Source organism: Sprattus sprattus (genome assembly GCF_963457725.1).
Source record: "Sprattus sprattus genome assembly, chromosome: 13".
Classification (NCBI taxonomy): Eukaryota; Metazoa; Chordata; class Actinopteri; order Clupeiformes; family Clupeidae; genus Sprattus; species Sprattus sprattus.
The window spans coordinates 9,510,414-9,523,874 of NC_137911.1; the positions used below are offsets into that span (position 1 = coordinate 9,510,414).

General features: G+C 41.0%; 2 protein-coding genes across 2 annotated transcripts in view; both read left to right on the top strand.

The window, feature by feature from the left end:
* The window catches only part of ltk (leukocyte receptor tyrosine kinase), a 304,552-nt gene that overhangs the window by 81,066 nt on the left and 210,025 nt on the right, over positions 1–13,461 (top strand). The window lies entirely within an intron of this gene.
* On the top strand, positions 926–12,386 carry ivd (isovaleryl-CoA dehydrogenase). The gene is made up of 12 exons (XM_080849764.1): positions 926–1,141; positions 1,861–1,950; positions 2,299–2,350; positions 4,908–5,077; positions 5,677–5,770; positions 6,013–6,143; positions 6,924–7,020; positions 7,460–7,553; positions 8,050–8,131; positions 8,389–8,493; positions 8,660–8,732; positions 11,171–12,386. The coding sequence occupies exons 1-12, from the start codon at positions 1,019–1,021 to the stop codon at positions 11,302–11,304; spliced, it is 1,245 nt and encodes a 414-aa protein (XP_080705890.1). The 5' UTR covers positions 926–1,018; the 3' UTR covers positions 11,305–12,386.

Sequence of the window (13,461 nt, forward strand, 5' to 3'; positions counted from 1 at the left end):
AACACGGCGGCGCGTCTGGTTTTCAACCAACCAAAGAGGGCACACGTCACCCCGCTACTCATTGAGCTCCACTGGCTGCCGGTAGCTGCTTGCATTAAGTTCAAGTCACTTATGCTTGCCTACAGAGTGCTTGCTGGTTCTGCTCCCACCTACCTCAATGCTCTCAAATGTTACACCCAGGATCCTGCGCTTGTCTAGTGAGCGTCGTCTGGCACTGCCGCCTGTGCAAGCAGGATTCCAGTGGCTTGTCTGGGTCTCTCATTGGTAGTGGGGTAGACTAAGGCAGCTTCACCTCGGTGAGTATCTCAGCCAGCTGCAGAACAGCCGGATAGTTCTTCTTCAATTCCGGCTCCCACTGAGACTGTACAACCTCAAGAAAATGACCATCGTTCCAGCACATCGTCCTTTGATTCTGAGGCATCCCTGAGTGCCTGATCCAGTGGCAGTTAATCATCAAAATGAGCAGCTCAGAGCCCACATTCCAGCAATGCTCTCAAAGCTTTGTGGGTAAGCCTACGCCTCACAGATAATGCATTGCTGCTGAAGGTTCTCAAGAAACCATCGAGGGCAGGTGTAACATCCTCTTGCTGGCGGACATGGAACTCCTGGCCTCATTCTGCATTGTCATAATAATTTGTTCCTGAAGGTGAAGTTCTTAAGGAGCTGATTGTGGGGTGAGAGGTCCTTAAGTAGGCCAGTCATGCTCTGGAGGGGGTGCCAAAAGCAAATTGTTCACTGGGCTGTAGTGCAGTTGGAGTGCTGTAAGAGAAGCACAATTGAAAAAACAATGTATTATTGAAAACTGTGCATGATAGCATCACTTTTGCGAACTGCAAGTTTTGTATTTTGACACTCCAGCACGCTAGATGGCAGTAAAGAAGTGATTGACGCCGAATACAATTTATCGCGTCAGAGAAGAAAAACAGCGTCTAGAGCAGTTGTATAATAATCCAACCTGTCTCAACACTTGTTTGTGCCTTCTTGTATTTAACCAAGCGTACCACTTCATCATTTCAAAATGTTTGCTGTCAGAAGGGCTCTTTGTTTAGGTTCTAAATTTGCAAGGGTACCGCAACGTGGATGCGCGGGTGCCATTCCAGTGGATGACATAGTGAATGGTCTCACAGATGACCAAATACAGGTAACGTTAACTTTGCGTTTGCGTTAAAGATATCCGACTTACTAGCGTTGAATTGAGGCTGTTCATAACAAACATTGGATATTGTTAATACGCAATGATTTTTACGTTATTGCTCTGCTTGAGGCGATGTGAGTACACGAAAGCTTGTTAGCTTGCTAAATGGTTAGCTCAACAGTCGACTGTGACATAACAGTGCAAAAACAAAGACAGCTTTTATTTTAAAGAAATTGCTGATGTCAACCATTGCCTTTGGGATGGCAGTACAACAGTAGATCTATCATCTAGCAACTATAATCAAAATAAAGTTATTTCAACTCCAAGGGATCCTATCTAAGTTACTGTCAAGTGTTAACAATTTGACCTTGTGTAATATACCATCAATAATGTATCACCATATAAAGTGTGTTTTAACAATCGAATGGATAAAACGGACATTTACTTTTGGTCACTTAAAAGATGTCATGCCGCTAGCGATGGCTATAATATGTGACTAGGGCTGCCCTGACAGGGGTCAATCGAGGATTGTGGTTAGAAGAAAGGGGTGGGGGGACATGGAAACTTTTTTGATTGGGTGAGATTTCTCATGACGATGCTGACTCTTTAGCATATTTTCACCGTGATGATCCGTATGTATACGATATTATATATAAAAATAGCACTATCATTTTTTCCCCATCTGAATCATATAGTGGGTCTTGACACATGTTTATATTACTTAGTTGCGACAGATGGTCCAGAGATTTTGCAAAGACAAACTGGCCCCCTATGCAGATGAAATTGACAAGACCAATGACTTCAAAGGAATTAAGGTATGTCACAGCACCTGTTTAGAAACCTTCATTGTGTTTTGCTCTTTATGTTCTACTATGCAAATACTATTGTCTGGTTGCAATGGATCTGACTGCAAAGTCATGTGACTATAGATGTATCCCCTTTTCAGACAGACCAACCATGAACATGGGAACTTTTTACCCACTCTGTTCAAGCTAGTAATTGCATTTAAGAGTTAAATCATGCCTATCCTAACTATTTATTGCTGAAGGCTGATTTAGGGAAAGTAGACAACATGAAGTTATTCTTATTAACAAATTCACTGTAAATCATTGAAAACAAGATCAATAATTGAAATAATCTTTTTCATATTACTTTTTAAATAGCAATTTTGGAAGGACATGGGAGAGATGGGACTCCTTGGGATAACTGCCCCTGGTAATATTGATGTCTTCCTTGCATAAACATTTATCTCATGATGATTGTTATCACTACCCTCATCTTTCAATACTTTGCATCTTCTTCCTTAGGTAACTTCTTCTTGGTCACTTATGTTGTAGTAGGTAGAAGCACTGACTCAGATCAAGGTTCAGTCAGACTTGGATTAGGTTATGGGTCACATAAGGCAGAGGCAGTGATATGAAACCAGGTGTGGGTAAGAATAGGAGAAGAGGTTATATGGAACTGAGATGCAAACCCTGAGCACTTGTTTGTAAATACAGCTGAAGTTCTACTCTTGTGGCAGACTTCAGCCATAAATGTCATTTGAGAATGGATGAATTATCAAATTTAGCTTACAAGCTCTAACATTTTATAACCGCCATAACCGTTTCTTTTGATAAACCTTGGTACTGTTACCGCTCAAAGTTTAATATTGCGACTAGCTATTCAAGTTCATCATACTCTGTAGGAATTGTAAGAGTTTCTGTCCAGCGTTCGAATACCCCATATTCAATGTAGTCTAGTCAAGCTTTCAGGATTGGCTGTTGATTCAAGTGCTCGCCTTTTTGACTCGGTGTGTCACCCTCCCTGTGAAACATGGAGAGCTTGTATCTGGCTGGACCTAACTTGCATTCCGTTCTGATTAAGAAACAGTGTCCGAAAGAGTCACAGCGTGCTACCAGCCCTGTGAAATTAATGTACATAGTTGTTACTACTATATGTTCCAGCTTGAGTCAAAATTTAGAGGCCATTCCCTGACTTACTACCCAGCATATCAGTTAGTGTGAGTGTTAATGTCAAACTTGTGCAAGCTGTCCTAAGTATCCAGCTTGCTTTTTCCTGTTTACTGGCCCAACACTGCTGTTCCATCCATAGCCAGTGGATGGTGCCGTAGCCACCCTTCTTTCATAAGAAGTTACATAGGCAAATTTGGATTTGTTAGCAAAAACAGCAAACTCAATTATTCTGAACTCACTTTTAGGCAGACATCCTACTTAGTTGAGAAAAGCCTGAATTCTGATTGGACTCGGACGCCACTGTTCAAACTTTGCAAGTAGACATGAACCAACTCCTAGGCTGTACTTAGTAGCCTAATTAATACCATTGCAGTAGAACACTAGCTTAGTACATCCCACCATGAGCTTACAAAGCTAGCCGTACAAATGTCTGTGTTTAAGACGTTACCATACTGCCATACTAAGACCATGATCAAGCCATCAGGACTTTTAAGATTTTGTACATGTGATGATCCCCTTCCGTAGTAGCACCAAAATTACAGTACTACACTGAGTACTACATCAAGTAGGCGGTATTGTCATCCAGTCCATTGACTGATAGAACAAACACTCCAGAAATTGTTTTATCATTGTACAAGGTGTCACTCTCTCTGCATCTTGCTTTTTCAAATTTACTTCACTCACATTTCCTATTCTGACTATCCCTGATTAATAGATGCGATAAACTGGTTTGTTTGATACTATGTCACTGTTATCATTGTTATCATTTTGTCTTCTGTAAATCCAATGATTGTCAGACTGTAAATGAACTTGCTAAGCCAAGACAGATAGTGTCAACAAACAGTTGTTAATGAACTTGAATGGACTGACAAATTCATTCTAAAAACTTTGGACGTAAAGGAAATAATTGGACACTCTGATATCAATGTAGTGAATGAAGAGGCAGAAGTTGCCCTTCAATGGTTGCAATTCCCACTGCAAGCGTGTCAGGATAGTCGTTTATTGTAGCCTACTAGTCAGAGGACCTGTCTGAGTCGACTTAAATGTTTAGCGTCCATTCCCACATGCTTAATAAATGGTTTACACTGTGTGTGTGTGTGTGTGTGTGTGTGTGTGTGTGTGTGTGTGTGTGTGTGTGTGTGTGTGTGTGTGTGTGTGTGTGTGTGTGTGTGTGTGTGTGTGTGTGTGTGTGTGTGTGTGTGTGTGTGTGTGTGTGTGTGTGTGTGTGTGTGTGTGTGTGTGTGTGCGTGCTTGTGCGTGCATGCAGGCGGGGAGGGACTGTAGTATTTTTGCCATCCCTACTTTATACAACTTTTAAATGGCTAGTCACACACGCACAACAACTACATTTAGATTTACACCCGTTACATTGAATAAACCGAGGTTAATACACGGGTGCAGTCAATACAAAGGTTTTGTTTTTATAAATACATTAGATACTGTAGTGCAGATTATGTAAGGTTCTGTTAAAGGAGGTTAAAATACCGTACCCCTTTTCCCCCAAGGACTGCCAACACATAACTGGGCATGTCTAGCTAGGCTAACATAATCATTTACATGGCTAAGCATCAGACTGCCTGTCTTTCATCAATGTTCATGTACTGATTTATTTGTGGAACTTTATTGTTGCAGTTTTTTCATTCATGGTTTTGTTGGTTTTGTTCATGGTTCATGGCTTCACCACCCCGCTAGATTAATATTAGTTATGCTTCACACAGATGTGGGGTCTTGCATGCACTTTTCTAACCTGGCACTATTATCCTACACGGATTGCATGCACATGCGTTGGCCTTAATGGTGTGCTGTTGCGGTTACAGTGGAGTGTGGTGGCTTAGGGATGGGCTACCTGGAGCATGTGATTGTGATGGAAGAGATGTCACGGGTTTCAGCAGCCATTGCCCTCAGCTACGGTGCCCATTCAAACCTCTGTGTCAATCAGCTTGTGCGCCATGGCAACCCGGCGCAGTTGGAGAAATATATGCCCAAGGTGAGGGATCCGAATACACATACACACACACACACACACACACATGCTGAAAGTCTTGAATATGTGCTGTTTATAAACCTATAGATTGCTTTTTTAAAGATGTTGATGTAGTTTTTTGTTTTGAAGTAAGAATGGTTAGTAATAGATTAGACTGGCTTTTGTTCCTGCTACATGTTGGCACAGTATTCTACTGGTTAAGCCTTGATACGGTGCGGCAATAATGCAGATAGTGGATATATTTCATCTTGGTCAAGTTGGCACCTCTTCATCAGATGAAACATCTATGAAACACTGAAATCAGCCACTTTAATGAATTCTAAGTACTGCAGTGATTAAATTGTATGTACTGTGGCGGTTGAGTAAAACTCTAGCAGGTGGTAGCTGGATGTCCAGATGTGGACTATGACGGAGCCTGTTGAAAGATTTTCTCATTAAGTTGCTCTTATTGTTTCTTTGCATGGGCGTTTAAAGTGTTTTCGAAGAAAAAAAAAGAAGAAAAATAATAGCATTTTGTGCGTAGCACACAGGCTTAAGTTCCTCATCGAGTGGTTTAGTTGTGACGTTATCTGTTCTGTGCTCGTGTTAACCTCTTCCTCCAGCTGATGTCGGGAGAATACATTGGGGCCTTGGCCATGAGCGAACCCAACGCTGGCTCAGACGTGGTCTCAATGAAACTGAAGGCAGAGAAGAAAAGTAAGTCTCTACTCATGTAGCGTAAAACTTCTTCACTCATGTTCTCGGATGTCCCCTACACAACAGACAGCCTCACCACACTACTGACTGGTTTGCGGTCACGGTCTTTGATTGTGTCAAAACCCTTAAGCACACATACAGGGCTTTGAAGTCATCTTGCAGTCATTTAAGCAACATATATCTCTTGCAACTGCGTCTTCAAAATCTTTGATCCATCCTTCGTACGTCCCGCCCTCTCTTAGGTGACTACTACGTTCTCAATGGCAATAAGTTCTGGATCACTAACGGGCCCGATGCAAACGTTCTCATCGTGTACGCGAAGACGGAACCAGCGGCGGTGGCCCGCGGCATCACAGCTTTCATCATAGAGAAGGTATGTGGTCATGCTGCTCGGAAACCAAGCCATCTGCAGCACGCGATCTCATGTGCTTATCAAGATGTCTTAAATGTCAAATGGGGTCGGAAGCCGTGTTGTTGGGGTTATGGCGGGGGGTTATGTTTTTGCCTCTGGGCAACCCAGATGTGCTAGATGATGAAATGTGAAAAACCTTATGGTATTTGACCTTTGTGCCTCCCAAAGCAGAAGAACTTGGGAAGTTAATGGAAGAGATTGATCTACTAGCAAAGGGTAGAGTGAGGTGGATGTCCATAGTGTTGGCTCTACACGCCACATAGGCTTTTAAGGATGATTAGGGCTGAACGATTTATCGCATTTGGGATATAATCGTGATATAATACAAAGTGATTTTCTAACCGTAATGCGCGATTAAAACTGGTTTAAAACTAAAAATAAACATACTTTTATTTTCTTAATATAGTCAATTTTTCACACAGTATTTAAAAAGTGCATCCCTTGAGTTTATACTTACAATGACTTTGTTTAAATTACTTAAATGCACAGTGGCATAGCCACCAATTTGTTGTTCTTGTATCTGTAATGAGCAGTTAAATAAAATTGTTAAATGTGGGAAAGAATATTTTACACTAAATGTATCTAATATTGTGATGGTCATATTTAAATCATTCATTAAGTTTTGTTGGGGAAAAAAGAGGATACAATAAAAAAAAAATATATTATTAATCGCAATATTGGGGGGAAAATCGTTCAGCCCTAATTATGATGATGATTTGACCCTTTTTTGACCCCGTTTAGGGCATGCCAGGGTTCAGCACGGCACAGAAACTGGACAAGCTTGGCATGCGAGGTTCTAACACGTGTGAGCTCATTTTCGAGGACTGTAAGGTTCCTGGTAAGTGTGTGTCTTCATGTGTGATTAAAAGAAAGAGAGTTTGGTTTGGAGGTTTAAGTAAACTAATATTCAAGGCACAAAGTCATACACAGTCATACTCAATACACAACACGCTTTGCACAGGTGCTCCAGAAAATTCCAAAGAATAAAAGTGCAGTGTGTTGTTTTCTCACAAAAAATAGCTACAGCAAAATATTATACTTTATAATTATTAACAGTATTGCCATGTGTTTTATCCTTAAAACCAAAGAGAGGTGGAAACAAAGAAACATGGTTTATTCACACCTTTAAAATAACTCATACTTTAGGTCTAGCATTATTTTCCCTTTTGAATAAAAAAAACAACCTTTAATCTTCCATCTCTAAACTGTGTTGACACTAGCTGCTTTTTCTTTGACATTATGCCTGGTAAATAAAGATTTTTTTTTTTGTGTCGTAGAAAAGAATATCTTAGGCCCTCTGAACAAGGGGGTGTACGTGTTGATGAGTGGCTTGGACTTGGAAAGGCTTGTATTGTCAGCAGGACCTATTGGGTGAGTGTAAGAGGAGAGGCAGAAATGTTTTCCGTTAGGTCTGTCTGTGCATCACGGGGTAGGTCCACACATAATTTTTCAGTTTGCGTTAACATTGTGTGATCGGCATTTGGCCATGGCGGAGGTCTGCACTTTCTCTTTCTTCCTGTTGACAGGGCGAATAAACAAACAAGCACATAATGATTTGAGAAAAAAAACGGAGATCTTTACATCTATTGTGAAGTGCAGCTGAAGCAAAAGACTCTGCTAAGAACCAGACTAGACCTTGGCTGTCTCCATGGTCTTAACCCTGCTTTTTGAATACATTTTATCAGCAGCAGAGATATGGGTATTTTTTACATTGTTAAGCTTTTGCCAAAATAAAACAGTTTATAAAGTAATTATAGTCTAAACCCGATGCCACACGTTTTAGACGTGGACAGGTTGGATAAGTTGGACAAGATGATGCCATGGGTCCTTAGAGTCATTGTTTTTTTGTTTTGCTGTGTATCTCCAGCATCATGCAGGCGGTGCTCGACCATGCCATTCCATATATGCATGTGCGAGAAGCCTTCGGACAGAAAATTGGTGAATTTCAGGTGAGAGTCCAGTCAGGTTGGTCTACTATTCTATATTTAAGAGTAGTATGAAAACTATTGGTCAGCTTTTCTGTTGAGATCATTGACCTGTGGAATTTATCTAGGACAGGCTTTAAAAAAAAAACAATATTGAGAACAAAGAAGATCGCTTATTTAAGTTGAATAGACTCTCAGTTTTCTATAAAAAGAAAATAAATGAAGCGTGTTGGTCTAACAGTAACGGTCTCTGTTTGGTTTTCTGTGGTCGTCTGTGTCAGCTGATGCAAGGCAAGATGGCTGACATGTACACACGACTCAGCTCGTGTCGGCAGTACGTCTACAATGTGGCCCGTGCCTGTGACAAAGGCCACTTCAGCGCAAAGGTGAGCCATTGCACCCTCCATTTCCTCTCATTTTTGTTCATCTCACTTTTCATTTAATCTTTAAGGTTGTGTCACATCCTGTAAATGTACTCTTGACCTGAGCCCCATAGACCAACTGTGCCTTTGAGATGCTGGAGAGACCGCTGATTTGCTCTCATTGTTGTAGGACTGTGCCGGGGTCATCCTGTACTGTGCAGAGAATGCCACGCAAGTTGCCTTGGATGGGATTCAGTGCCTGGGTGAGTCGTTCACTGCCTCTCACGTAATCAGGGCCTACTTCACCTCAATGACGTTCAGTATTTGCACACATAAACACACGCACAAACGCACGCATGCACGCTTACACACTTAAATTAGCCTGATTCACATGTATGTGCAGCATCACAGTTGAGCCATGGATACAAATAATAAATGTGAATCACACCCAAATTGTTTTGAGACGAGAGTGAAACAGTTGTAAGCAAACACTGCGTGAAAAGAGGTGCATGTGGGACTCCTGCGCGCCTGTGTACTACCAGATACTCCACGGATAATTGGTTGTATCTGGGAGTTGCAGTCCTGTTACATAATCCCAGATCCTCCAGGATATGTACCAGGTTTGGGAGCTGCCTGAAGCCATTAGTTGCCATGGTGAATAATCCCCTGGGGATGCTTTGCAAGGGAACATTTGCGTTTCACACCTTTGGGCCAACAGGTATTCTTCAGTTGGTCAAAAATTGGACCTTGGATTGGTGGCATAATGTCTTGCCCCTTCTCTAAAGCCCCTCCCCATTGGTCCTTCATTTGCCACAAACATGACCAGTTTGTTATTATTATTGTTATTATTATTATTATTATTATTATTATTATTATTATTATATGACTATTATTATTGCTGTGCTGTGTTCCTAGGTAGGTCTAATTGATTGTCTGACAAACAGAAATGAATCGCACAGATGCTTTTATGAAGAATTAATGTCATACAGTTAAATATCAATTGTTAGACGTATAAATACCAATATACATCAGAGTACAATTATACATGACATATTATATAATGTAACACAATATAATGTAATATAACATTACAAAGGCAAAATGAGCATAAAGGAAATATGAATATCTCCACTGCGAATCTATCCACATTAACATATGCATGGTGATTCACAAGGTGCATCTGGTCTGCATCCAGTATTTTCTGTGGCTCCCCACACAGTGTAGGTGATTCTATGCTATGGGCTGGAGGCAAGGTGACCCACATTGGCCTTCAATTCAAGATGGAGTCCTCCTCATTCAACATCAGATATGTTGTTGCTGTTCTCCATAGGGTAGCCTCTTCCTTTAATTGTAGAACACTGGCTCTGACCTTATGCATAAATATGGGGCTAAGAGAAATTAGACCAGTACAAATATCAATAAGCAAAAATAATTACTGGAGAAGATATCATAATGCTTACATAAGTCTTGGAGAGTCAGAAAAACCTTTTATTTATTATGCAATCTAAAACAGTACACTGAACAAATGTATGATTTAACCTCCCCAATTGCCCAACAATAATAGACCTTCGTCACCATCGACAGTCACAAAAGCCATCGGCATGCCGTTCAGTAGCCTTTGGTGTAAACAGCCTTGTTGTGGGGGGACGATACACTGGGGAGAAAAAGGAAGATTGATTTTAAGTTAGAATTCAAGTTAGTGTTTTGAAACAATCAAAGGAGAGGGGAAGAGGGGCAGGCTTCAGTACCAAGCCCCCCTCAGACCATGGACTTACAAGCATTTGAAAGGCCAAGTCATCAACTAACGACTGTGGTCAGGCGGGTTCCTGAAAACCAAATGTGTCCGCCAAACAGCAGGTTTTGAGAGGCATTTACTCAGTCCTACAAATCCCGACTACACCTCTTTTCAAGCAGTGAAATAAAGAGAAAGCACTCAACAGACTGTAAAAAGTGGCCACAGAGTAATAAGACAGCAGTAGAGATGGATAGAAGGGAGAGAGTGTGAGTAGAGTGTGAGCCCAAGGATGTATGAATAGAGATGTGTTTCAGTAGTGGCTTGTAAACTATCATTGAATGAGCCGTAAAAATGATAAATTTGTAATATAATATTTGATGCATGACATTCTATATCCTGTCAAATGGGCAATACTGATACAACATTAACTAGGACTGGAAAAAACATCTTCTTTTATTACCTGTCCTAATCCTCGAGCATCAGTCTATTTGATCTTAATAGTCAATTGAATGCCTCGTTAGCCAGTGCAAATGCAAGCCGGAAAAATTCCGATTATTACTGCCATTCACCCAAATATCATTCAAACTGACTTATTTGCCATACCACTGCAGTTTTTATTGTTATTAACAATAGCAGTCATGTTTTAACTGCAAATCAAGAATATTCCAGTTGCTGGAATGCTCAAGCTTAATTTACATGGCCTTAATTTTTGTTTGTTATGTGCCAACAGCTCATTACTTTTTCACACAAACATGGATAGTAATGAAATGAATAATAAAATATGTATAATACATGCGTTATAATGTATTTACTAATATGACCGTGTGTGTGTGTGTGTTTGTCTGTTTTACTTGTATTGCACATATTCACCCAGGATTGACAGTTGTTCTTTTCACTAATCATGTTTTTATCCCAAGCAAGATTTCCAACATTGCTGCTACTCTTAACGTGGTCATGTGTTCACAGGTGGTAATGGGTACATCAACGACTACCCCTTGGGTCGGTTCCTGAGAGACGCGAAGCTGTATGAGATCGGCGCGGGTACCAGCGAGGTCCGCCGCCTCATCATTGGCCGGGCCTTCAACGCAATGTTCAAATAGGCCACCCCGGAAGTCGCCGGAAACCTCCAGAATTAAAGATGAACGACTAATAATGCAAACGCTCACCAGAGCCTTACGCAGCTGATCACATAGAACAGAAATTAAGACGATGGAGGAGAAGAGGGACTGGATACATCTGATATTTAGATGGTATTCTGAACGCACCGTGCTTATAATGTTGGACCTATCAATGTGGATTGAATGGGATTCGTTTTCTAGCTAAGGATGAAGCCTGAAGCTCATAGACTAAATTGAGCTATGATGGAAATTTCCATTTAAGAATGTCAATATTTGTCTAGGACTTGGCTCAATCCTCACCTAGGGAACCAGCTTTATAAACGCCTCCCAATCACTCTGTGCTGACATAAATTAAACATATTTAATATCAAGGCATTACATTTATAGGTTCTGGAAATGTGAGCACATTCTCAGCCTGAATTGCATATTAGGCAGTTTGATCAGTACAAGGATGAATCCAGGTATTAAGGAGTTGCTATGCTGCTTGATAGTTGTGTAATACTGACCCGGCATTCTTTAGAATGGACTGTTTCTTATTCCTCTTGCTAGCTGAGAGGACTCCTGCGAAATATGCACACAAGAGATTTCTATACTTTCCTTCTTTCTCCCCCTGAATGCCTTTGCTTTGTTACAGCTTCGGTAGTCCCAGTGTCCATGATTATGTAGAAAGGAGGGGTGTTTAATCAACTGTATGTTTTCTTGACTCTTGATTTGACTTTTAACAACTGTTGTGAACGTCGCGGTGACTGTAGCAGGGTGATTTATTTGGTGAGAAGCGCGCGTCTCCCTACAGTTGTGTTGGGATTCACTCACAAGGCTTTTCTCCATTGATGGTGAACCTCATATTCCAGAAATCTCTGTAGTGAAGACCTTTCCACTTTGAGTGGTTTTGGGAAATTAAAATGTAATTTCCACTGTTAAAGACTTACAGTTGCTGCCTTACATGGTTAACTTTCGAAAGTGTTTTGTTTTTGATGTTGTTGTCGTTTGTTTTCAAACAAAGTAGCCGTGTGTGTGTGATGCTTATTTTTCTGTGGTGTAGAATAAAAGAACTTCGATTTTCACAGCTGGTTTTGCAAGTGTCTTTCCACACGATCCTAAGCCGCAGGGTTAAAAGTGAGTTATGTGTCATGCAACAGAGGAGCTGATGTTTCACTGCTTGATGTAACAGCCAATTCTGTACTTGAAAGAAACACCTCCATGTTCACATGAAATATATGAAATAGCAAGCCCAATCACACACGGATCGCTGACAGGCCATTTGGTCACGGTGATGCACACACAACACATGTTCTGTTTGCGCAAGGTAAAACAGCTCCAACACACTATGTAGTCATAGACCCTCAGATGCCCCCCCCTTTGATTTGTACCCTGACAGCAGGCCTGCAAAATGGTGTAATATTCATGAAATCACTACATCAAATCTATACTAGTCTCCTGCTGCTTCTGTAGTCAGGTGGCAACTCCATTTTTCTGTTGAAAAATAACCCCATGACAACACCGTATAATAAGTATAATCTGGCTAGTGACATAAACTGTTATTGCCATGTGGCGACGGCACATGAGTCATCACTCAATGCAGCAGTTGTGAAAATGCACTGTTACTTGTCAAGCCACGCTGAATAAGAACAACATGGCTCGTTGTCGACAAGTGTGGGGCTCTGTCCTACTGAAAGAAAGAAAGAAAGAGATATAGAAAGAATCCACAGACACAGGAGCCAGTTTGCCATAACGGTCGAAAGGAAGTACATAAAAACCCAACACCAATTCAATGCCAAATTAGTGCCGGTTAGTGACTGTTGGCCAGATTTTTGAATTCCAACCTGATCTATTTCCAGCTGTTCAGGGCAGCGGGAACTTTGTCCCTCATCATCATCCTATCATAGAGACGTATCTGGCCACCTGTCTCAAACTTGAAGGCAAGACACAGCTGTGCATAAAGATAAAGTGTCTTAAACAAAGGAGCATTGTATGTGGTTAAGAATGGCATGTGTTTGAGTTGTGGTTTAGTTAGAGATGCGGTTCCTCCATCTACTGATGCTAAATAAGGACTGTGTCAAGTATCAGTTTGTGCTTAACACTGTGTGTGTGTCTGTTTGGTGAATGCATGTATTTGTAGTTCAACTCATTCATCATAAT

Excerpts from the sequence above, each read along its gene's own strand:
- ivd (XM_080849764.1), top strand. The coding sequence starts at position 1,019 with ATGTTTGCTGTCAGAAGGGCTCTTTGTTTAGGTTCTAAATTTGCAAGG. Across the intron at positions 2,351-4,907 it reads CCTTGGGATAACTGCCCCTG|TGGAGTGTGGTGGCTTAGGG; the intron begins GTAATATTGATG and ends TTGCGGTTACAG. Across the intron at positions 5,771-6,012 it reads ACTGAAGGCAGAGAAGAAAA|GTGACTACTACGTTCTCAAT; the intron begins GTAAGTCTCTAC and ends GCCCTCTCTTAG.